This window comes from Paramisgurnus dabryanus, chromosome 10 (assembly GCF_030506205.2).
Source record: "Paramisgurnus dabryanus chromosome 10, PD_genome_1.1, whole genome shotgun sequence".
In the NCBI taxonomy this organism is placed as follows: Eukaryota; Metazoa; Chordata; class Actinopteri; order Cypriniformes; family Cobitidae; genus Paramisgurnus; species Paramisgurnus dabryanus.
This window is the reverse complement of record NC_133346.1, coordinates 9159449-9185735: the sequence shown is the minus strand read 5'-3', so window position 1 is coordinate 9185735 and position 26287 is coordinate 9159449. Positions and strand designations below refer to the sequence as shown.

The 26287-nt window shown below is 39.7% G+C and overlaps 2 protein-coding genes and 1 long non-coding RNA gene across 3 annotated transcripts in view; 2 read left to right on the top strand and 1 right to left on the bottom strand.

Moving 5' to 3' along the window:
• Positions 1–1585: 1585 nt before the first annotated feature.
• Positions 1586–11953, bottom strand: hunk (hormonally up-regulated Neu-associated kinase). The gene is made up of 9 exons (XM_065260079.1): positions 11375–11953; positions 8885–9177; positions 7746–7801; positions 7268–7403; positions 7052–7179; positions 4676–4802; positions 4402–4570; positions 4167–4320; positions 1586–3527 (listed from the first exon to the last, which is right to left on the bottom strand). The coding sequence occupies exons 1-9, from the start codon at positions 11621–11623 to the stop codon at positions 2851–2853; spliced, it is 1989 nt and encodes a 662-aa protein (XP_065116151.1). The 5' UTR covers positions 11624–11953; the 3' UTR covers positions 1586–2850.
• LOC135741419 (uncharacterized) lies at positions 9725–11365 on the top strand. Its single transcript, XR_010529511.2, has 3 exons — positions 9725–9897; positions 10077–10356; positions 10830–11365. It is a non-coding gene; the product is annotated as an uncharacterized lncRNA (long non-coding RNA).
• A 235-nt stretch (positions 11954–12188) lies between the features above and the next one.
• Positions 12189–26287, top strand: part of b3glctb (beta 3-glucosyltransferase b) — a 38609-nt gene continuing 24510 nt past the window's right edge. Inside the window, 7 exon segments of the mRNA XM_065265214.1 lie at positions 12189–12213; positions 14498–14546; positions 14548–14611; positions 16685–16785; positions 20705–20798; positions 22653–22783; positions 22869–22929. Coding sequence (XP_065121286.1) covers positions 12189–12213; positions 14498–14546; positions 14548–14611; positions 16685–16785; positions 20705–20798; positions 22653–22783; positions 22869–22929 — 525 coding nt within the window.

Below are 26287 nucleotides of genomic sequence, written 5' to 3'. Positions count from 1 at the left end.
GCTCTTAAGGCTGTGCAATTGGGCAATTAGTTGAATTAGTTGAAATGGGTGTGTTCAAAAAAATAGCAGTGTGGCATTAAATCACTGAGGTCATCAATTTTGTGAAGAAACAGGTGTGAATCAGGTGGCCCCTATTTAAGGATGAAGCCAACACTTGTTGAACATGCATTTGAAAGCTGAGGAAAATGGGTCGTTCAAGACATTGTTCAGAAGAACAGGGTACTTTGATTAAAAAGTTGATTGGAGAGGGGAAAACCTATAAAGAGGTGCAAAAAATGATAGGCTGTTCAGCTAAAATGATCTCCAATGCCTTAAAATGGAGAACAAAACCAGAGAGACGTGGAAGAAAACGGAAGACAACCATCAAAATGGATAGAAGAATAACCAGAATGGCAAAGGCTCAGCCAATGATCACCTCCAGGATGATCAAAGACAGTCTGGAGTTACCTGTAAGTACTGTGACAGTTAGAAGACGTCTGTGTGAAGCTAATCTATTTTCAAGAATCCCCCGCAAAGTCCCTCTGTTAAAAAAAGGCATGTGCAGAAGAGGTTACAATTTGCCAAAGAACACATCAATTGGCCTAAAGAGAAATGGAGGAACATTTTGTGGACTGGTGAGAGTAATGTTCTTTTTGGGTCCAAGGGCCACAGGCAGTTTGTGAGACGACCCCCAAACTCTGAACTCAAGCCACAGTACACAGTGAAGCATGGAGGTGCAAGCATCATGATATGGGCATGTTTCTCCTACTATGGTGTTGGGCCTATTTATCGCATACCAGGGATCATGGATCAGTTTGCATATGTTAAAATACTTGAAGAGGTCATGTTGCCCTATGCTGAAGAGGACATGCCCTTGAAATGGTTGTTTCAACAAGACAATGACCCAAAACACACTAGTAAACGGGCAAAGTCTTGGTTCCAAACCAACAAAATTAATGTTATGGAGTGGCCAGCCCAATCTCCAGACCTTAATCCAATTGAGAACTTGTGGGGTGATATCAAAAATGCTGTTTCTGAAGCAAAACCAAGAAATGTGAATGAATTGTGGAATGTTGTTAAAGAATCATGGAGTGGAATAACAGCTGAGAGGTGCCACAAGTTGGTTGACTCCATGCCACACAGATGTCAAGCAGTTTTAAAAAACTGTGGTCATACAACTAAATATTAGTTTAGTGATTCACAGGATTGCTAAATCCCAGAAAAAAAAAATGTTTGTACAAAATAGTTTTGAGTTTGTACAGTCAAAGGTAGACACAGCTATTTTTTGAACACACCCCTTTCAACTAATTGCCCAATTGCACAGCCTTAAGAGCGTGCATATCATGAATGCTGGGTCTTGTTTGTTTTCTGAGAATCTACTGAACCTACTGGTAACTTGTTTGCCATGTAGCAATAAAAAATATACTAAAAACCTTGATTATTCTGGTTAGTCACATTGTACTGCTATTATTTTGAACAAGACTGTACATGTAAATCTACAGTAAGTTACTGGCAACCAGCTGCCGATAATACTGTAATTTCTACAGAAATTTTTAAATTATGAGACTTGGATTTTTAAGTAAAAATAACACAATTTCAAGCTGTATTTATTGATTGTGAGTTTATTCAAATGTGTCAAAATGTAATACATGCTGCTTTAAAAAATTCATAACACAAAGAATAATCTTTAAATATAAATATTTCAAATCTTTTTTTACAGCATAAAAATCTAAAAAGCAAATGAATACAAAAATGTACAAAAACCCTTCAAATTCATCTTCACCGTATAACAAAAGTACAAAGACATGTCACAAAAAACTGACATCACATTTTTTTTCTTGCATGCATGCAAAAGTGTACCAAATCAGAAAAAAATTGTTCATCGACAGCTAGTCTTCTGTGCACGTGAAGACTTGTAAAGAGGTCAGACTGTATCATTTCTAGTACAATGTAAAATGAGAACACGATTCACTGTTTAACACATGATGAAAGACACTTGCGTATTATTTACAAGCTCTTTTAAATCTCTTTCGTCCGATGTAAAGAAAAGACATCATCCTGTGTCATTGCCATCTTAGCCTTCGAATATGTATATATATATTTATATATACACAAACTATTGCACAAGCTATAATCTCAACATGATGCTTTTCATGTAAAATGACTCAAGATCAAACACACTGAGTTTGAATAACACTGGAAATCTCCTATTGTAGCCTAAAAGGCTGAATTTAAGATATTTAAGGCTATACGAAATGCCAGCAATCCCCTACGGGGGAAGAAAGCGAGGAATGTTTTCTTTAAATGAACACCACAGGTTCAAAGTGAGCCAGAAGCATTTTCTTTAGTTCAGCATCATTGACCTGAGTGTCATTACAATTTGAGGTTAATTACAGTAAAAAAGTATTAAAATGAACCCTCTCCAACAGCTCATTAACAGTCTTGTATTACTGTACACAAACCCAGAGATTTTTAACACTTATGCATGTTAGTAGTAGTAGTAAACACTAGTGTTGCTATCGTGGGCAGTGACAGCTTTGTTGCACGGACGTTAACTTGTGCATTTAAAGTATAGGTGGTTTAGTAGCTACATAGCATTTGACTAAAAGCGTGCTGTGGCTTGTGAATTTGATTTTTTTTTTAGCGTCTACCGGTCTGCTGCTATGCTACAGACCCATGTACACGGTGTTCACCCAAGGTAATTGTATGTGCATACTTGGGACGCTTGCCAAACTCACTGTCAGCTTGGATGTAAATCTGCTTTCTGTCAAGTTGGAAGCCCAACTATACAAGCTATGATAACATTGTTGGTGAGCTAATGTTACTGCATACTGACATTATCTAATCTTTTGCAGAGACTGCACGAATTTGTCAGCAAAGGGTTTTGAGAGCCCCAGAGGCACAGAGCAAAGTTTGCATGTGGTACGGTGTCGGAGATTCAATCTCGATGGCGGGCTCCGGCCTAAAGGGCGGCAACTGGAAGCTGAACGGTGATACTTTTTTCTTTAAAATCTGCCCGATGCCCATCGAAGGAAACTTGCTACGGTGCTGAGGACTGTCCGGTTCGTCGCTAGCCCCGCTGCTGGGCGGACTACCGCTTGAATCCGTAGAGCTGTGCCAGTCTGGGGTGGACTGTGGTGAAATTTTCCTGGGTTGGGGTTTGACGATAAGAACTGGTGGGCTTGGGATTGTGGCCTTTTTTAAGTACGAGCTATCGGGCTGGAAGGCCGACACGTGCCGAGGCGGCGAGAGAGCGCCGTTGGTCAACTTGTACCACGGGGACGGAGGAGATTCCTTGTTTGGTTCCTTGCTCGCAGAAGCCCACGAATGAGCACCGAGGGATGATGGGGGCCGAATGGGGGCAGCTTTTGGGGGTTCTTTGGAGCTGTCCTTCTTGAGAGGCTGGGTCTCGGGTTGGGGATGTGATGGCTGTGTGGTGTTAGGAAAGAGGGGCGGGATTTCCAGGAACTCTAGAGAGGAGGAGGTAATGCAACCCCTGCGTCCTGAGTAAACGTCTTTGAAACCCCCAGTCACAGCTTTCAGAAGACCTATGGGTACGAGAGAGGAATTTAAGAGGTTATTTGACTCATCCAAGAAGACAAACATTTACTCCCTCTTCTCTGGAAGTATGATTTGAACAGGTGCAGTTATTTAAAATTATTAAAAGGAAATTCTTCTAAGAAAGCGCCTGTGTTTATGGACATGCATGGAAACATTTCTCCTTCCAAGTAATTCTATTAAATCCTTTGTTCATTGAGTTATGAGGAAGTTAGGTCAGTAAATACTGATAACAGCGTAATAAAGCACATGCAAGATTATTAAAGGTGAGTGCAGGGAGTCAGTGTGTGTATAAGGCCTGTGTTGAACCCTACGAATGAAGTCATTTTGAATATTCAGACTTGAACTTAATAATCTTTCTGCGTGACAACACCCTGAACAGCCCCGGAGGCTTTTTCATTTGGAAATACTGTCACCCTGTGACACAGCGAACGTCAGTATTTGTCCCTTAGGTTATAGCGGTTATATATCAAAAGCAATCTTAAGTTGTTTTCATTATTGCAATAATTGCTTATTTGTACCATTTGTTCTGTTAATTCTCGTCTTTCATGTTTCAATGTCCCTCACATAAAACTCAGCAGCTATCATCTAGGATAGGATAGATGTGTGCGATGTGTTACAAACCTCACCTGTTCTGTGCTTCTTCAATTTGGTCGGGCCTTTGCTCACGGCGAGATACACAGGTGTCTGCTTTGGTGGAATTGTGATCTTTTCGATGGGCTTTCTCCACTGGGTCTGAAAAAGCTCAATCTTTTTCTCCTTCTCAATGTTGTTCTGTTTCTCCTGGAAGAGTGAACGAAAGTTAAAGAAGTCCCATATACGTAACGAATCAAATCAAATCAAATTTGTGCCCCTTAAACCTACCCTGTACTCTTTGGAGAGCCTCTTTAACTTGTTGTTGAGGAGGAAGTATACGGTCAGCGTGTGGCAAGCTTTGTTGGTCAGCACCGCGCTCAGCACCTCGCTATGCTTGTAGCCCATTCGCTCGGTCATGTGTAGCAAAACCGTGTGGTTGATCTCCTCAATGTGGATTCTGGGAGGTAAGATATTTTTGGACTGTTTAATATCCAGCACTATTCAAAAGTGAAAGTAAAAATAGAGATTTGGATTTGCATTTGAAATAAATTAGGTTGCTGACCTGTTTAAGTAAGGAACTCCTGTATGAGGATTGCCCAGCTGCAACCAGGAGTCGGCCATCACTTGGTGGATGTTGGGTCTCTTTTCAGGGTCCGGCTCTAGGAGTCTCTTCACGAGGCTGATGGCAGCTGGAAGCAAAGACAGAAACCGGTGAGTGCTTTGTACTGTTAACCATTGTCTATTTAAGTTTATGCCAGTTTAACCAGACGTGATCATAATTTGGTGAACGCTATATATGTCCAATACTTTACAATAAGTCATTGTGCTGGGTAGCATCACCCATGTGTAATATCTGAGCTGCAATCGCTTATTAAGATGCTTATTAACATGCTGTGGTCATGTGACACATGCATATACAATATTTACAGTATTTAAAGTCTAGTTGACCCCCCTTTCCTCCTTTCTGCATAAGTCAACAGATGCCCACACAGCTCTATGTCCTTGAGACGCTTAATACCTTGTGTTATATAATAGCTAATCTTATTTCTCTTGTAGTGAGATATACTGACTCAGATTTACCAGCGGATGTGAATCACCTATTACTGAGATTAGTCACGTAATGGTAATAACAGTGTTGACGTTATTTAGCAGAATCTTATCAGGAACAATTCTGGATTTATTTCAATTGTGACGGTATAAAACGTAACTACGGATGAAAAGGTCATTCGTAAGAAAGATTGCATAAAATGATTGTGAAAAGTGAACAAAGCAGGTAATTTCTCCTGAACTAGAAACTGGTTTTTCCTGTGGTTAATAAAAGGTTGTATGGCATTCTTGCAGTGAGCTAGTGTTTAAGAGCAGACGGCAACTACACTGAACATTTTGAGTATGTACTTTTGTAGTCTCCTTATTTGCAAAGTTTGTAGCCTTATGAATGTAAAAATCTAAAAATAAATGCACAACCATTATTGTTAATCTAATTTATGATGCTATGTGTTATAGTCAAGTTGATCTGCTATGCGTTCATATAAACATTGTTGTACTACTCAACTAAACAGAAGTTATCACTGAGATTATGATTTGGTAAACCTTAAACTCCATTTATTTTCCAGCATTGGGTCAAAAGAGATGAAACCAGCCTATTGGGTTGTAACACACACATTGTTGGGTCTAATATAAACATTTGTACAGTCCAAAAAAATGCTGGGTTACTTTCAACCCAGTGTTGGGTCAATAGCGGCTAACCCAGTCTATTGGGTTGTAATTTAACCCATTCTAGGTTGTTTTATCCCATTGTTGGGTATAATATAACCAATTTAACCAACATTGCTGGGTTTGTCCTTTTCGGATTTTTTAGAGTGTACAGTCCAAAAAATGCTGAGTTATTTTCAACCCAGCGTTGGGTCAAAAGGGACGAACCCAGCCTATTGAGTTGAAATTTAACCTAAGCAGAGTTGTTTCAGCCAATTGTTGAGTCTAATATAAACATTTTCTGGGTTAGTTAAAAAAAACAGACTTTTTTAGCGTGTACAGTCCAAAAAATGCTGGGTTATTTTCAACTCAGCGTTGGGTCAAAAGGGATGAACTCAGCCTATTGGGTTGTAATTTAATCCATGCTGGGTTGTTTCTAATATAAACATTTTCTGGGTTAATTTAACCCAACAGCTGGGTTTATCCTTTTCAACCAAATGCTGGGTTAAATGCTGGGATTTTAGAGTGTATAGTCCAAAAAATGCTGGGTTACTATCAACAGAGTTGGGTCAAAAGTCACGGACCCAGTCTATCGGGTTGTAATTTACCCTATGCTGGGTTGTTTTAACCCATTGTTGGATCTAATATAAACATAATTTTTAACCCAGTGCTGGGTTGAAAATAAGCAAGCATTTTTTGGAGTGTACTTTCAAAGTTTGTCACATCTTGCTCTATGGTTGTACCTTGCACCTGGACAAAAGTGTGACATGTCTGAAAACAGGACTATTAAACCATTAGCCTCTACGGATTCTGGGCTAAATTTGATTTTGGCTTTTATCTCACAGATTAAAATGGTAAAATCGCACAAAGACTGCATTCTCGCTCAACAGATGGATCATGGTGTCCCTTAGAACAAGAACAGAGACTGCGTTTTGGCATAATAAAGCAACTTTTATGTGTTTGGATGAGACCCTTGTGATCATGAAGACCTATTAGAAATCTCGTATGGAACCAATTTAGGAACAAAAATAAGATTTCGGGTCGGACAAAAACAGAAATGAAAATTATTTTCAGTATGCATGCGCTTTTGGTATCGAACCCATGACCTTATATGCAGCTAACGCAATGCTCAGTTGGGTACATATAATCTGTTTTCTGCTAATTTGCATTTCTGTTTTTAGACAAACTATTTTTCAGATCCTAAATTGTCTCCCAAATCTCAGAATACGATGTAGTTTTTAAATACCTGAAGAGATAGATGGAGGTAGAGGGTTCATGTCTTTGTCCACCATTCTCTGATGCAGGGCTTTCAGGTTAAAAGGCTCCACCGTGAATGGAAGCGTACCGGTCAGCATAGCGTACATGTTGACACCTCTACACACATATAAACAAAAATCACTTTCAGTTTCTGTTTTGTTATTAGTCATATTTTCAGGAATAAATGGCAATTTTGGGAACTCACATTGACCAGACATCCACTTTAGGGCCGTATTTCTTTCTTGAGAGAAGCTCAGGGGCGGCGTACGCTGGGCTCCCACACTGGGTGCTGAAGGGATCAGAGTATCCTAGAATTCCTGCGCAGTTACTGAGCCCGAAATCTGGAGAGGGTAACAAAGACAGGGTCGTGTGGAAGTCAGTAAAGATAACGGTTGTTGTCCTGGTTAATGGAAGTATTGATTCTGAATACCTCCCCACTGTGAGGGGGCAAAAGGATTTATGGTTGTCCAATGCTAACCCTGTCTGTCACAGCTTAACACAGCTGTTAAATAAAGGCCATGCGTTTGCCAGCCGTCTCACAAAGAGGTGCGAAGACATTGAGTTTTAATGAGATACTAAATACATGCTAAAGAGGAACATTTTCACTTCAGATCTTTAGGACCTGTGAGAAGCGTTTTAACAATGTTGCAGACGTAGTTTAGATCAACAACAGTGCTGCTTACCGATCAGCTTTATGTTGTCCTGTTCATCCAGAAGAAGATTTTCGATCTTTAAGTCTCTGTTTAAAGCACAAAAAGAAAAGATAGCCCATTAAACAATCTGTTTTGTCTACACAATAGTCTTACAGATAAGCACATCTCCATTCATATACACAGATTATTCGCTTGCGTAACATAGACGACAAAGGAATTTAATGCTTGTTTACTGTGTACTGGATAATCTAATCTTTAAATCTATAAATAACATCTGCACAGAGTATCTAAGGTCACAGTATGAATTCAATGTTGTTTGTTTCTTTGGCAAGTTGCATTTGTACACAATACTCAAAAATCTAATCTCTCAATCTATTACCCAACACAATACCTACGTATTTTACAACGTGGCTAATTCGTATAAATTTGTATTTGTACGACTAAATTCGTACAGTTATGTATAATTTGCTTATGCCTCTGTATTGTTGAATTTAGGGGTGGAGTATCATCACGTTTTTTATAGGAATTTGTGTGACTAAATTTAAACGTTTTTGTATGATTCGCTTTCATCCCTGTAAGCATGGGTTCACCAGCCGCGTTTGAGGCGTCAAATTTGCGTCTACCGCATCTCGTTTGCAGCTTGAACATTTTGAGTTAACTCGCTTCATTCGCACGTGAAATTCTAGTCATGGAGACATTCATACAGAAATTCGTGTCATGGGAGGGGCTTCTGCGACTACCCTTGCATCCTGTAATCATGCCACTACTAGAGAAAGCTTCTGCCAAAGTTCAAATGTTTCAAACCGCGCGTTTGCCGTGGCAAAGCTCAAAACGCACGAACTAGACGCGCAATTGAGGCGGAATCGCGTCTGCCGCGCTAAACGCCTCATTGGTGCCGCGAGACCTCCACACGCGCTTCAACGCGTCTTCACATTGACTTAACATTGAAATCACTCGCGCTTGACGCCTCTACCACGGCTGGTGTGAACGCAGCATAATGTTGGGCTTAGGGGTGGGGTATCATTATTGTTTTCCAATAGATTTCTAAATGTTTTTGTACGATTCACTTCTTACGAATACATACGAACTGCTTGGCCAACTTGTAAAATACATACAAACTCTCATGAGATCAAGAATTTACATGCCGTCTGTATAATTCGTTTTTTTACCTGTGTACTACTCCTGCCCTATGCAGGTGCTCCACCGCCATTACTAGCTGTCGTACATATTTCTGTGCTTCTCTCTCATCCAGTTTTTTCTTCTCGTAGATGAGGTTCATGAGGTTTCCACCAGGGCAGAGCTCCATAACCAGATAGTAGCTGTTCTCCGTCTCCAGGATGTCCAGAAGCTGGGTGATGTTCGGGTGACGGATCATTTGCTGGATTTGTCCTTCACGACGTAGGTTCTTTGTGACGTAAGAGTCCTTTTTGGCCTTCCTCTTGTCAATTACTTTCACCGCCACCTATGAGAGGACGGACAATGACAATGTCGATTACTTTTACTGCCACTTAGGAGAGGACGAACAATGACAGTTAGATTTAAGGGGAACAAAGTCGAAACGTAAAACGCAAGGGGAATGTTTAGTGGTCTCCTTGTCCGGGAGCTTGTACGTCTGAAATTTAGTGTCGAGCATGTGAGGCGGGTCCACGACTCTAATTTCACATTTGGCTGTCACCTCACGTACCCAGGACGGGACGTTCGTCCCTGAGATCTTATGAGGTGGGGGAGGTATATGAACAAATGAGTGATGTGACTGTTGTATCACCTCCAGTTAAGGAAACAATCTCCAAATGGCTTGTTAATGCCACCCATTTGTCACCAAGATGCTGTAAACCACTAATGTTGTATAAACAGAACTTAACGTTTAAAGGAATCGGGTAATGTAGATTATCTTTATATGTATATATAGCTCACATACATTTCATTATGCTTTTTAAAAGAGGGTGGGTGAAATGGGTGCTTTGTTCCTTATCAAACAAAATGTCTTTGTCTTGGTTTTAAATCTCTCTGTACTCTGTAACAATAGCCTGGTACTGTTTGTTCTGCCCTTGATCAGTGACCCTCCACTTACAGGGTGACCCGGGAAAGGTTCGAGGGGTAACCATCCACAAATCATCAGGCACAAAAGGGCACTCATACGTGCCCAATTGAGCAGATAATTGGATCAATTACTCCAACAGAGGTACACTGAAAAATAGGGTCGCTTCTGGCAAACCCTAAAATGCTAATCCAACATTAGTGGATCTTAAATGTCGTGTTTTGCATGCACTGTTGTTGATAAGGGCGATTAATGCCCAAAGGTCGGGGGGATGGGGGGACCCCCAAAGCCTCGGTCTAACATGTTGTTTTTCTCTCTGGCAGACAAAGGCGGCGATGGTGAAAGTGGGTTAGACATGCTCGACGACAAACATGGGCGAAGCATGTGCTATCTCCCACCAGCCAGGAGCCCCACCCCACCCTGTCTGTTTTTCTAGGTGATGTCAGAGATTCGAGAGCGAGGCTGGATGGGAGCACGAGGCAGTCGTGCTTCTCTTTGTGATTTCTAGCGTTTGCATCATCGGCCGGGTAAAACGCTACTCCTTTCCACAGCAACAGTGAAAAGAGGCTCAGGGGATGAAAAAATCCATCACGTCCTATAGAGGTACCTTGGGTCACTCATCCGAATACCATGCTACAATACTTGTTTTTTTAGATGTGCAAATAGACGAGATATGTCAAACACGACATCGAAAAATAGACAGCAGCCAATAATCAAAACAAAGTGACACCCCACTAAAACAGACACAGCACCTCTTTCTTTATGTAATAGAAATGCATAGTTTTCTACTAAAAGTGAGTTTAGGATTATAATAATAGTAATTTGATATTTATAACAATATTATTTATTAATGTGGTAATATATTATAACATGGAATAGAACATCAAGATCATGATGTCATGTAGCACACCAAGACCCATCCTGATGTTATGTAGGAAACAAAAATATTTCATTAGTAAATATATTAATTGCAAAGACATCAAGCTTTCTCTAGAGTCATATGGTTTATTCAGACACCTGTGTGTAAACAGGCTTTGCCACTGTTGGTTAATTTAATCCATGTGTGTGATTTACAGGTGAATGTGAGACTAGTGAGAAACACCACAACTCATTCTTCTCAGAGGAATTACAAAAAGACAAAAACAAACTGACTTCTGGGTATTCATTTCTTTCTTTTCACAAAATTCAGCTTTTTACTTCCTAGTAAAAACATTGGTAATAAGCATGTTATAGGATATAGGATCGTGTATGTCTAGTAAACAACCAATACAATTACGTTTTCCTGTAGCTCAACTGGTAGACTATTGTGTTAGCAGCGAAAAGGTCATGCATGGTGGGTTCGATCTAAACTATAAACTAATAAAATGCATACTTTGAACCCATGGTTTGCATAAGAGCAATAAAGCATCTGAAAAGCTAAATCAAAATGTAAACAATAACGTCATATGTGACACAGTCATTATAATTTAGACGTAAGGTGATGTGTCTTTTATTGTTTTATATTTAAACAATGATATAAATGAGTTTAACAAATACAACATGTGTTAAACAGCCCCTGTTATTTATTTATTTACGCGTGACAACACTTCACATAGAAACGCATTTATTTGTATGTCCTCACCTTCTCGCCCGTGATCGCGTGCAGCCCCTCGCGCACTTTGGCGAACGACCCCTCTCCCAGCTTCCTTCCGATAAGATAATTTCCCACTCTCTTCGTGTGATAAAAGTTTTTCAGGATGTCTGCAGTGGGACCGCTGACCAGGGACGACGGAGGGTTGTTTTCTGTGCCTTTGGACACATGGGCTTTCGATGGTTTCACCCCAAAAATTCTCCCGTGGTCCATCCCCATATCTGTTCCGGCGTCGGGCATCCCTGCGCCTGTTGAAGTAAAACCTGTTGTCCTTTAAATCTAGTATCGCCACGGATCTCTCCTACGTGCTACACCAAGAGCCTCGTGAGAATGGGACATCTGAATCCCTGTCCCTAAACGCTCAGCGGAACTTCACAAACGCGCCACCTGTTCGGCTCAGCTGGCATACGCAATATACGCAAACTCAATTTTACGGATGAAATTGATTTACGTGACTTCAAAGTATGTAAATAATAAACGTTAGCCAATATAATGGTAAAGATGACAGGATCTCTCTTACGCTCGGTACCTGTGTGAGTATCTCTGAGTGTCTGCCGAGTCTCTCATATGTTATTTGAAGTTAATTTCCCGGCACGGGGTGGGGGCGTTTCCTATTTGCTAGAAAATCCCTTCTCAGTCACCGGGTTAAATTTTAATCCAATCATCGACCGCGTGGGAAGCGGACGCCCCGCCTTCCATCGAGTTGTAAAAGAAGCCACGCCCTCGCCCATGCTTACCTAGACAACAAAGAGCATGTTGCCGAGAAGGGGTCAGATTTTAGGCGGATTTGTATACGTGATTCTTGATGCCTTTCCCCGGTGATGGTTTACGTAGATTGCTTTTGACTGACCTATTGGTCGTGACTAAAGTGTTTATTGATTATTCATGGCAATGAGACAACAGTGAAGAAAATAGTATGGAAATGCACAATTTTCATTCATGTGGTCATGCATTTCTAACTAAAATGTTAATTGGTTTCCACGCAGTGCATACAAATCGGCGTGTTTGTGTGTGTACTGTTAATGTAAATGATTTCATTGCGATTTCTAATATACTCCTATATATCTTATTTAGAAATAATATATACCGAATGCATGAAAGACAATGAAATTACAATCCTCTTTTAATAATTTTAATTCTGCCTTCAACGTGTCTCGCACATATGATAGTATGTCAAATAATCCTTTGGTTTTATTCGTTTCGGCGAATCTTACAGCCATGTATATTTGGGCATGACTAATGAACACATGCACAACAATAGAAGCTTGCCTTTTTTAAGACACTACGTCACCATTGCGTCACCACATATCGTCTACGGCAACTTGTTTACATTACCATGCGGTCATGAGACGGTGTTATAGGAACGGATAGTGCGTCGGTCTATAGAGCCATCTGGTGGTAATAATACATAGCACAACACACTCGAAAATTGTGCATTCATGGGAGCTGCGCAGACCTATCGGCGCGTGACGTCAAAGTACCGCGAGAGCGATTCGAAAGCGTGCTTTGATCTCCGATTAGTCTGTTTATTGAATATGCGGTGATGTCATGCTTTTGTATCAAATTGCTAACGAGTTCCATCACATTATATTCAAATGAAACAAATGTAGACCTTTTCAGATTTTGTTTATGTATACTGTTTATGTGATTTAATATATTAATACAAATATATGATGCAGCATTATTCATAAAAGACCATGTTATAACGATGCTGTTTTAAGTATTTAAGTGAAGCCTAATTATTTAAAGCTACAAAACATAAGTTCTTCTTTAGCCGTCTTTGAAAGTTGTTTACTGGCTACCAATCCTTTTTTTCATGATAACTTGAACAAAACAATACACAGTAGTACAAATAATTACAATAACAAAATTTTGTTGTGCAGTAACTGACCGCCAGAGGCCGCTAAACAGTTATTTTGTCGTGATTTCATTTTGTCCCATCTTTCGGTAGGATGCACTATACTATTTTTTCTTTTCAGTGCATTTCTGCATTGTATTTAATAGTGGAAACTTAATAGTAAGAGAAACATCTTCACATTGTTTTTCTGATGTTAGTGTTTATGTAGGCCTATATATGTATTTGTTTATGAATATTAGCCTATGTATTCGATTGCTATAATTGTGCCTATTCATATCATAGCACATAGTATTTCATGGTGGTAACTACAGTATGTTAGGTATCAGTAGGCTATAGGTACAAACTATTGGTAGTCTAGTCATAAATGTGATTCCTGAGATTTACTGTTTGGATCAAACTCAAGGATTTAGTTTCTGAACAGAACAGATTAAAGGACTTGCACACACATATTTCATAGCTGCAGCACGGAAACAGCTGATTTACAGTTAAACCTTGGAAAAGCTTTTTCTGTCTTTGTGCAAAATAGCCTACCTTATTATTATAATTTTTTTTTACAACATTTACGTCCAGTTTAAACAAGATTTTTGTACAAATTTAAACTTTTAGAAGTGGTTTCCGGAACAGGTAATAGCTTACGCCAGGACTAGACAATAGTTATTTAGGAAATCTAACTATTTAAAAAAAACATGCCTTACCATAAACATTACTTGTGTGCATTTTGAGGCAAAACAAAGGGTACTATGTTTTAAGATATGTCAGTGCAAGTTGTGTTCAGTTTGGACAGCTCTTGCATTTATTTTAGTCTAGGAGTGGTCTAATCCCTGTCCGGGAAACTGGCCCTAAGTATTATGCTTTAGGCAGGGAAAGCAGACTCAGCGGCTTATTGGAAAAAGCAGTTTACTTCACTTTAATGGGGTTCCATTCGTTTTTATTAGTTTACCTAATGTTAATTAAAATATTTACTAATACATTTTGAAAATCAAAAGTTGTATTTCTTTAGTGCACTATGCACAATGATCTAATATGAACAAACAATGAACAATAATTCTTGTATATCTATTTACTAAAAATACCAAAAAATAGTGCTGTTAAAAATGTTTGTTCATGTCTGCTAATACATCACTGAATGTTAATGAATGCCACCTTATTTGTAATACGTTACTGTGCAGTGCACTACATAATAAAAGTAACATTATTACAGTAATTATAGATTTCACATTAACACATTCACGTATAGCCTCTGTTTATCTGTGTAGCAGAACTGTGTGATGTGATATTATTTGTAATACAGAGCCAGAGAAACTCATCACATCCAAACGGCTAAGCAAAGAAAAGCCGAGCTGCTCCATCAGGATCAAACCCCTAACCGGGTAGATGTAGTAATACATCAGATGTTTAATTTTTCAGTGCCAAATTTAATATTGAATATAAATTATAGCATTCAACTCACCAACTCGCTTAGTTTCTTTAAATATTTAGTTTCTTTAAATAGTTTTTATGTTATACATACGTTTTTGTTCATCAAGAGGGCGATAAAGATTTCATTATTGCAGGTAAACTTGCACACACTTATTGGTAATACTATTGTGAATCTCGGTAAAACTCAAAATTGATAACATTTCTCATTTCTTTATTTCATTTGGTGCCAGCAGTGATTAAAATTCAAGTACCGTGCTCTGCTGTGACTTGTATCTGGGTTGAGGCTCTTGGTAGTCAAGGGTTGACCTCATTGGCCCAGTTTATAATCCACTCTTGGCCTGCACAAGGCAATCATGATCTGTTTAATTTAATTTAAAATTCGAAGCTCCAATATGATTAAAAACCTTAATTTTCAGTTTAATATTTTTAATATTCACTATACTAACGCAGAGTTTTGGCCACATGATGGCCCCGTGGTCACGGTGCCTGAGAAAAATCAGGGTTGTTACGAAATTATGTTTTTGTACATTTTGTTTCAATTTAAACTGTAGCATGTTTATATCATCCATGATGAATAATGAGTATAATGAGAATAATAAGCACATATTTTGTGTCGGGTTGCTGATTACTGATGAATAAATAAAGTGTGTGTCTTGTACGAGTAACAAGGTTTTTGCATTGGGTGTGTTTGTGCTAGTTATGTGTAATGGTAAATTATGTCTGATTAATCTGTAATGAACAATTATGCACGATTCTAAGTCAGTTTTATCATTAAAATACATGAGAGGAAAGCATCAGGTTGTGTGTACAATGGTTAAAACCCTTTTGTACCTTAAAGGCGGGGTGCATGATCTCTGAAAGCCAATGTTGACATTTGAAATCACCTAAACAAACATGCTCCTACCCCAATAGAATCTGGACCTTCTTTTGATAGACCCGCCCCACACATACGCAACCCAGGCAACGATGTCGGTAAGGAGACACCTGATTGGTTAAAAGTATGTTTTGGTACTCGGATCGACTCCCTTTTCCAAATTGTTTTTTTTTTTTAAATAATGCACACTGCCTTTAAGAGTTCATATTAGTATCGTAGAGATACATATGGGCAGCAAAGAGTTAATTTTAGTACCTCAATATTGGTACCAAATGTATACATATCTCTACCTAAATAGTACACATTAGAAGCTTTTTAAAAGGTATTGGCCCAGTGACAGCCAGCTAGGGACCATTTTTGGCCATTTAAAAACCCATCAGAATGTGGCATGGTTGCATGTCACCAAACGAGACATTGCTCATGTATGTGTTCCCTTATTTCGTTAACACCCAAAAATTTTCCATGATCATATATAAGGAACATAATATTGCATTTTAATGTTATTTTAAACCATGGTTTGAACTGTGTTTATAAAATATTGCCATAATAAAAGGTATGACGTTTCACATAACTTTCAGAAGCTCAAGTCAGTATGTGCTGCAGAAAACGGCTGATTTACATCCGTCTGTTTTGTAAAAATTTTAATTGGCCGTTTTGAAAATGTGCTTAACCACAGTTAATAACTCCCATTACAAAAATGACTTCTGGCAGGTGTTTGCTACCCATCAACTTTTGCCAAAAATGCATGCCGAACATGAGCGCGCCGCAGTCGGAGGCTTGAGTAAAATTATGTCTTTTGTTTTCTCAACTGAGGTTGTTTCACACTGATCCCCCTTGACATTTTGGAATTGGTGTGAGTCTTTTTCCGTAATTGTTTCATCATACCACGTATCCGGGAAACTATTTTATTTTGCCATCTTCTCCATCTCACTGTGTATTCGGAAGATCCTTGCCCCTACTTGCCTTACTAAACTCTGAACTTGCATTTTCTCACGATCAGATCTCACCCGCCATTTTTCATGCTGGGTAATAAGGCCTAAATCTCGGCTATACTTTTTGTTAACCGTTTTCACAATTCTGAGACCTATTTTTAAGGAGTAGGCTCATTAGAAGACCATAGAGGGCTTAAAGCATTGGTGTTGTTGAGAAGGTGAGAATGCTCCAGTCTGCATCCCAACCGGGCATGGGTTACGGCTTTTATGGAAAAGTTATGGGGAAGGCTTTTATGCTGTTCGACCGCGATGAGCCGAGGTGAGCGATTAGTCTTCTGACAGGCCGTGACCTGGATTTGGAAATATGGTCTTCTGGAAACCGTTTTCCAGTAAATTAATTCTGGTTTTCACCTCATTGTTTTCATTCCCAGATTGTGTCATAATCTTGTGGCATTTCGCTGAATTTGGCAGTCGAGCCGGGCAACCTGTCTTAAACCTTCAAACCACACCCAAAACTTCAAAGATGCTACTTTCTGGAGGCCTTCAAAGACTATTCGTGCTTTAATGTTATTTGTGTGTCGTATTGAACTCATGCATTCCCTTGTGTAGCAGTTAGTTCAGGTCTGCTAAACTTCACATAATTCTGTTTCTCGGTGCTTTTTTGTTGCTAGGTGACACACAAAGCTTGATTCTTTATTTTCGTCAGCGGAAAATATATGAACTAACATCGCCAAAGTCAATCTATCAAGTTTTTGTTTGCAAAAGCATAACCACACTTGTAACTGTACTGCTTAAAGACGATTTCATACGATGCCCCGCGTTGCTGCGGCTACGTTCCTGGCCCGAAGTTAACTTCCGGTCTGTGCTTGATTATCGGTGTGGCTAGTGACTAAGGGTGTACTCACACTATCCAAACCAAACCGCGTTTGGGCGAGTTTGACCCCAAATCCTAGTGATCGCTCTGTACCGCACCCGGGCGCAGTTTGGTTATCGCGCCCTGGCTGGCTTGCAGAGGTGGGCTGGACCACAGTTCACTTGGGCTCAGCCGCAAAGAAGGCTATAATTGAACTATGGTAATTTACTTATTTATTTTGCTTGAAATAATCTACTCTAGAAGGACTCTGTTGTTATTGATTCTTTGCAAAAGTCTACTGGAAATTAAGTTTGGTCCACGAAAGCCGTTTGTTTATGTTGTTGCCACTGAAACCGTCTATAGTGAACCTCAGCATTGCTGTTTGTTCAAGCATTAAATATTTTCTGTGTGGTGACATTTTGTGCCACGTATAATTAAATGCATTGCAACTTTAAACTTTTGCATTTACTGGACAAGAAGTATAATTCAGCTTGAATGTCATGCCATACTGTTGTTATCTGTGTATAGAGGATCTGATTGCAGGTTAGTCGTTCTGTGAGATTTATGAGTATATGCAAAACAGTCTGACTACATTCATAAAGTACTAAAAGTGTCAAACACACTTTACATAGAACAAAAAGATTCCTCGAACAGACCGCCATGTCGGAACGTTTCAGTTTTCTGCTGTCAATCAATCGTTTAAAGCATCCACGTTCACACTCTCACAATGTGGTCTTCTTGATCCTTAATCTACTCAATTTTCCAGCACATTCTCAATAACCTCGGTAATCTCTGTGCTATCACATTATTCATCTAAATAAGCTACTGTTTCAGTCCTCGGCACATTTGCTGAATACAAATACTCCCAGGCACTCCTAAACACCTACTGCTTTTCTAACAATATCTTGACCTTTCCCTTTTGACTTTTCTTTTTGTGCTATTTTATTTTTTACAGTCCTGACCAAGCAACAGTTTTGCCACTAATGCAGTGTGCAGATGTGCATAACAGTATTCAATTTCTGAATTGAAGAGCAAATCCTTTTGATCGTATTTAACTTTGCATACAAAAACGTGTTATTATTAAAGGTCAAGTTCTTCCTGATCCCATTTTTCAAACTTTAGTTAGTGTTTAATGTTGCTGTAAGCGCATAAATAATAACTGCTAAATGATAATGCTCAAAGTTCACTGCCAGGCAATATATTTTCAGAATTCGCCTTTCAAAGCCTACAGCGAACAGCTGGTTTGGACTACAGCCCTCTACTTCCGGCATTAATGACGTCAATACAACAGTTTTTGAATAAACTCCGCCCACAGGAATACGTCAGTCGCTAGCTTTGGCTCAAACAGCTCTGCAAAGCTAAGCTGCTTTTGCGTCACAACACACTAAACAAACTACACAATCAGAACTCGTTACGTATTTCTTAAGGAGGGACTTAATAAGGAAGACAGACCATTTTTAGGACAGTGAAAGCAGCGAAAAATACCGCGAAACATGAACACATGTTATATTGCGCACCGTAAACACAACTTCAAAAACACAGGAAGAACGGGACCTATAATCACCCAGCCAAATTTGAATGATAAAAAAATATTTTTTTATTTAATAAACTCAGATTAACAAGTCATTTCAACTTACTATTATTTATCTTGACAAGAGATGAGTTGTTATAACTTAGAAAATGAAGTTGACATATTTCAACTATATTTGATAAGTTATAACAACTCATCTCTAGTCAAGATAAATAATAGTAAGTTGAAATGATTTGTAAACCTGAGTTTATTAAACCAAAAAATTAAAGGCAGCAAAACTTCTAAAAAAAAAAAAAAAAAAGGAAAAAGGCTGGATTCTCCACTGGCGCTCCAATAGATGGATTTCAGTCACGTGACCTTTTATGTCATGCCGCCATCTTTAGGACCTACCGAGTACCAGTAGGCTATTGACAAGCATTGGCTACCTTGCTATGATTTACGGATTTCTTATCTTTTACTGTCTATGATTCTTACGGATACAGTAAAGGGCTACGAAAGACAACATGTCGCATCTCGACTGTCATGAAAATAAACGCTACTTTAAAAAAATATATCTTGGTTAGGGTGTGATGCCTTCTCGATCCCTGATGCGTTCTTCCAGCCGCTGTCCGCTGCTACCGAACTACCACTATTTTACAACACTAAGGCGGCGCGACACAACATGAAACTTTGCTCGAAGTATCACCTGGATCTCTACACATGAACGCGAGCATTGAGAACATTGTTTGTGTACACAGAGTTTACTAAAAAGAAAGGTTTTGTACAACTGACTTTGGCTGTTATGGTGTCCGCTCGTCATCTCTGCCAGGCTTAAATAATCGATTTCCGAAGGGGAATGAATGAATCTCATATGAGGCTCCTTTTTCAACTAGAAGGTCAATATTGTTTTTCACTTTGACAAAACAACGACTTATCCGTGCATTTTTATGGAACTATGCTTTAGGAGATATCAATCTTTACAATCCTCCCTCCTTACGTCGCAATTGGAGATCGATACATCTTGACTGGGAAGAAGGCGGCGAGCGGACGCCAAATCATCCAAAGTCAGTTGTTCAAAACCTTCTTTTTAGTTAACTCTCTGTTCACAAACAATGTTCTCAATGCTTGAGTTCACGTGTAGAGACATAGGCGATACTTCGAGCAAAATATCATGTTGTGTTGAGCCTTCTTAGTGTTGTTAAAATAGCGATTTTGATGCTCACAGCATATTGAAGGCATAGCTTCTAGTTCTTTTGCGACCACTTCAAGTCCTCAAAATGGCGGAAGACAAGTGAGTGACGTCAGCTGATATCCATGTATAGGGCGTGTCCGCTGTCGGTGCTGAAACCACGCCCACTCGCGGGAAAGCTCCCTTGTCTCTCTCAAATACACCGACAATTTCAGCAGTAACAAGTAACAGCATAAACAAACAGAGACCGGAAGTTGTGTTCCACCCAGACGCGTAACCGCGACAACGCACGTGCGTCCGATGAAAACGTCCAAAACATGAATGGATGCTCGCGATGGTGTTAGGGGCGGAGCCATGCTCGGTGGCTCTAGACCCGCCAAATAATCCTGAAATGTTACACAGAAAACGGTGTAACTCCGAATTTAGTAAGCTACGACATATTAACAGTATTTGTAACATGTTTCAGCAGTTTAACATTTATAATGTGTTTAGAAACAGTTTTCTGAAATGACTTTACGCAGACTTTATGAAGTAGCTGTAGGACATGATGTTTTTTTTAACGAGCTATCAGACTATGATGGAAACATTGCATTGCAGCGGTAGGCTAAGTACAAAATACACTGCATAAGTTACATTTTTAACATTCAGACTTGGGTGCATATTCATATTTCTTTTCATGTTTTCAGCCTCAAATCTCTCTACTATCTTTATGGATGTGTTTTTGGAAGAGGAGCATGGAAAGATCTTCTGCAGGTGCTGAGTGAGTTTTGCGCTGAGCAGGTGAGGGCCAGATTGTGGCATCTGATTTTAGATGCTGATGTTGTTGTTGCCTCAAAAGTGCAATATCAAGACGTCACGCTTAATTTACCGTAACATTTGTACAGCAATAAACATTTGATGTGAAGCGGAGCTTGTTATTGGGTGAGAATGCTGAACATTAATCATGTCACTGAAACTAAATGTGTGTCATTTCTGCTGAAGATGGAAATGTACAGCTCGGTTATCATTTAAGACTGAGCAAGCTAGCATCAGCTTACTTTCTCAGCCAAGTGTGCGTGTCTGGCATGTGCTACGCCACCTTTCCTTGAGAAATCTAATAATCAAGGATTCTTTCACAAATCAGTTGTTGCTTGATTGTCTGCAATGTCACCCGTGTTCCCCCGTACAAAATGTAATAAAAAAAACTAGTCCTGAAATACAAAGCTTAAATGTTCAAAAAGGTGGCAATAGGTTTATGGTTTCTGTTACCATAATGTCAATAGCACGCCTTCCAGTACTCCTATATTTTGGGGTGATGGTGATGCAGTACCAGTTCAACCACTAATGTTCTTATCAGGTGAATTTAAAGGCCAATGCATTAACAGCAATTCACCATCATGTTCTTCGAACCACTCCTTGATGATTCTGGCATTGTGAGATGTTGCTTGTTGTTAATGGCCATCACTGGCAAAGAACACAGTTGCCACGAATGGGTGCACTTGGTCCACAACAATGTCCAGATATCTGACAGCTAGTGCTGTTGTTATAACAGGGCCTAAAGTGTCAAGAAAACATCGCCCAGCGTGTGTCCATTCAACTGTTCATGCAGGTGCCATAGCCTCTGTTGGTAATCTGCGTATCTGCTCCCAACCATCATTTTCAGTCGTCAGACGACGAGATCACTTTCTTTCAACCACCCATGGCCCTATCACAATGATCTCATTCCTGTTTCATGCATTGTTGGTGATGGTGTGCAGTTAGCATGGGCACCTGGCCGGGTCATCTGCTACGCAGGATCATACGCAGAAGATTGCAATGAACTGTGACGCATTGCCCTGGTCACCACTGTTGTAGCTGCTGGTGATTTGTCACACTGTGGCCCTGCGGTCGCTGTGAATAATGGGCGACAGTCTCTACTCCCCTCGCAGCTGGGCGCCGGTGTGTCATTTGGCCATCCATGCACCACTTTTAATATGTATTCACTTTAGTGGCACGCAAACAACCCGCAAGGTGCACCTTTTTGGAGATTGAAGTTCCAAGAGGCCATGCCATCACAATTGGTCATCTATTAAAATCTGATAAATTGTCAGCTTTTCGTATTCTGACACCAAACACTCTTTGGTGGTCTATATACTGCTCTATGAACTGTGCCTGTGTCATTGTTCGGTTGCCAGGTATGCTCATTGGTGTATGGGGGTGGTCATGTGCATAATGTTAGGTTTGTTTGTTCATTTTTTGCTGTGCATTATTTGCATCAGGAATATGAAATAATATTAATTGTGTTACAGGAAAAAGCACCATCCGACACTATACCGTGCTAACATATTATAAAATTGTATAGCCTACAGCTGTTTTTGGCTCTTGCATAAAAAAGCGTACTGGACTGCTTGTTCTGTGTCTCATTTCCACTAAATTGACAACAAAGTGTCATGTCGTGCCGCAAGATATTTAGGCCATGAGAAATTAATCATAGAAGTGCCGAAGGACCTCTGTCAAGTTCTCCTCCATTACCCGACTTTCCCTGGAGAAACAGTAGATGGGTCAACAGAATACAAAAAGCCGTCTCCTGCAGACTCGCAGTAATGAAAGATCGTCTAGAAACAGACTCTGGCAGATTAAACCTCTTGATCTGACCAGAGTGTCTTTTCTTTTCAGAAGTGTTTTTTGGGTAGACCACTCTATGACGAGGAACCCACAGTCTATGCTTTCTCAGAAGCCCCCTTCAACTTCAGATATCCTGACTTCATGGTTGGCTGGGCCCTCAGCTGCCCACTGGCTAAGCGGTCAGATTTCATCTGTGTGCTTGCGTATCTCCACCACGAGCTGCTGGTTTAGATTTTAAATGATGTTTTTTATCGGCACTCTCGGAAATGCAGAACGCTTCAATTATGAGCCCCCCAAATCGGATTTCACGATTGACCTTTAACGTGAGGTGAGAGAGTTAAAGTAGCTGCATGTATGTTTTTTACTGTACTTAATAAAAATAACACTTTAATAAATGTGTAGATATTTAGGAAACATGAAGTTTATGCTCTAGCCAGTTTTCTTTTTTTTGGAAATCCATCTTTCATGTCGCAATGTTTGGTTTTGTTTTGTCTGTGTGATCCTGCCCACTGCCAATTTACCTAATAGTGTATTTCGACAACTCTTTTGCCAGTTATCACGGCGGCTGAAATGACACCACAATGGCCCATAAATGCGACCCCTGAAATGAGCCACAGATTGAGTTATAAAATTCTACACGTGGGGGCTTGTAATTTGGAGACAACAAAAAACATTAAAACGTAAAAATGAGCAGATAAACCTATCGTCAGTTGCGCTCCTGTATGTGTCTGGCAACCCAATAGAGAGGGCAGGGAAAACATATTCAATAGAGGGTATGCACTTGACATCACCTTTGGCAAAAGTGACTGCGGTTACGCCCACTAAGTCGCAAAAGTCTGAGCAACAGCATTAGCATAGGGTGAAAACGCATCTAAAATGGGAAAAGTAGTTGTGTGACGACTGTGCTAACAGATTTAACAAAAATTTGGAGCGGACTGCAAAAAACACCCAAAGGAGAAGTAACAGTAGCAGTAGCCATATGTCAGGTATGTAACATTTTGGGATAAAAAATCCTATAAAAATGCACCAATGAATACTCTTATTCTGTGTAATTGCAAAGTTTTGTCAGTGAGCCTTCATAAAAAAAAAAAATCCATTATGATGAGCCTTGTGTTCTACAAAGGTGGGGTGGTTTAATAGTGTTAGGCAAGACAAACATGTATGTCAGCAAAAGAAATGTTTGGCCATATGCCAATGTCAACAAACTACTGGTTGTTTGGCAAGTTTTTAGGGTCACTGTTAAAGGAACATGCCCACATTTTGGGAATTTAGCTAATTCACTGTATCCCCCAGAGGTAGATAAGTCCATACATACTTTTCTCATCTCGGTGCATGCTGTAACTCTGTCTGACGCAGTTCCCGCTAGCTTAGCTTAAGAGAAAGACTGTAAGTGAATGGCTCCAGCTAGCATACTGCTCCCAATAAGTGACAAAATAACGTGAACATTTTCCTATTTATGCTTTGTGATTTGTATAGTCACACCGTGTACAAATAACAAAGTCATATGAGACACCGCCATCTTTTAACATACTGGGAACTATATTCTTAGAAGGCGAAGCACTGCTAATTGGGCGGAGTGATTTGCACAACTCTGACCGAACTCTCTGCTCCTCACCAGGGGGCTTCCCGGGTGCTATTTGCGGGATATTTTGTAAATTATTAAGAGCAGTTTGCTAGCTGGAGCCATTCACTTCCAGTCTTTATGCTATGCTAAGCTAAGCTAGGGGGGGGGGCTGCGTCAGACAGAGTTACAGCACGCACAGAGATGAAAAAGGTATGTATGGACTTATCTAACTCTGGGGGATACGGTGAATAAGCTAAATGCCCAAAATGTGGGCGTGTTCCTTTAAGGCCAACTAAACTCAATTTAAAGGCACACCGCAGAACTTTTTGGCCACTGGGTGCACTAGACATGTATTTTTGACGTCTGGCGCCCCTAGAGGCCACAAGCGCCGCAGCACTGTCACAAAGAAAAAAGGTAACAAAGTCCACGGTGTGCCTTCCAGCATATCATACGAAAATTTCATGGGTTTTATATTTTTGAAATGCCAAAAGATCGTGTAGCTCACGTTTACAAGCCAGATTTAGCGGTGATCGCTTGATTAAAGTTTATATATAAAAAATTGCCTTAAAGAGGAATCAAACCCGTGACACTACCACAACGCCACAGAGTCAAATAGTGTTCAGGCGCCAGATAGGACTTATATATGCAAGCAATATAACATTACTTACTATTCCAAAAGCATGACGGCCAAGTCAGCGTCGGTCAGGAACCCCTCCTTCTCCTTTAGTTCACGCCAGCGAGCGAACACTACCCAATATTGATCCTCGTCCTTTCTTTTATTCTGTCACTCTCCCGTTTTCTCTTTCTGGTCTCCTCCGACAAAAACATCAGGAAAATACATTGTTGCGCTCTCACGTCCGAATTTGAGGAAGTGGAGGAAGTGAAAAATGCCAATTTTGTAGTTATTTTTGTGCTCGGGTTATGTAGGTCAATCTATTTTAAGTCGATGTACCATCACAAGGGTCTTGAAAATATATTATGAAGGTTGAAAAACTACAAAGTGTCACTTTAAGCTGATAATAGTCAGTTTTACTGGCGTTTTCCCAGCAGCCGCTATGAAAACCAGCCATTTTGTCGAATATTTTGCCACTGAAAAGTGACGTCATTGCATACCCTTTATACTTTACATTTAGACTGCGGTGCCAAGTTCAACCGCTAGAGGTCAATGTTACATACAGGTCCTTTAACAAAGGACTATAATGTTTGTATGTTAATAATTCATTATTTTAAATGGTAGCATTTACAATTTCCCTTAAAAAAACTATCTCCAATGCATCTGCAGGAGATGTTCTTGAACCCATAATGACAAATCGAACGAATTTGAACAAAACTATCAGTCTATTTATTTTAAGGCATTATTTTTCCACAAATGACCCTCACACAGATAATAGCCTCAAAATCTCTCAAATCTGCTCTTTGGGGCTTATGTAACGCACTTTCTCACCCTTGAGTGTTACGTCTCAAAACAAAACGTCTGCCGTTGAAATAATTTTATATCTGCCTCCACACAAGAATATCGGTGTATATATATCCCGATGAGATACTGCGTCATCATTAGGGTTTTCAATTGTGTGACATTGAAAGACTCTTTCCTCTTTTCCCCGTCTCGTCTCACTCGCTAATAAAAATGAGACGGTGTGTTCCAGAAAGAACTCTCAGTGCTACTTTTGTGGTCTCCATTGATGCAGGTCTGTAAGAGGCTCTCTCTGGTCTTGCACTGGAGAAATGAAATGTTCAGAAAAAAAGACAACATGCTTTACTTATTTATTTATTTTGTTTTGTTTAGTATGTCAATTATTTCAATAAACATATTAACTTAACTCAAAGCTTCAAGTATCTGATGTCTGATTGATGTGTATTTAAATTAAAAAGGTATAGTTTTGCCAAAGATGATAAATTCCCCCCCACAAAAAAAACTTGACATGAATCCATTGCATGGAGATGCATTAAAGTTGCAAGTCGATAGGGCTTGAAAAACTACAATCATTAAGTCAACCTCTGTTTATTTTCACAGCATTAGTTACAAAGTACCGCTTTGTTCCTTAAAATACTTTGTTTTTCTCTGATCTCTGAAGTGAATAGCTTTTAGTTATACTCTATCTCTTGAGGTTTCGTTCTTTCA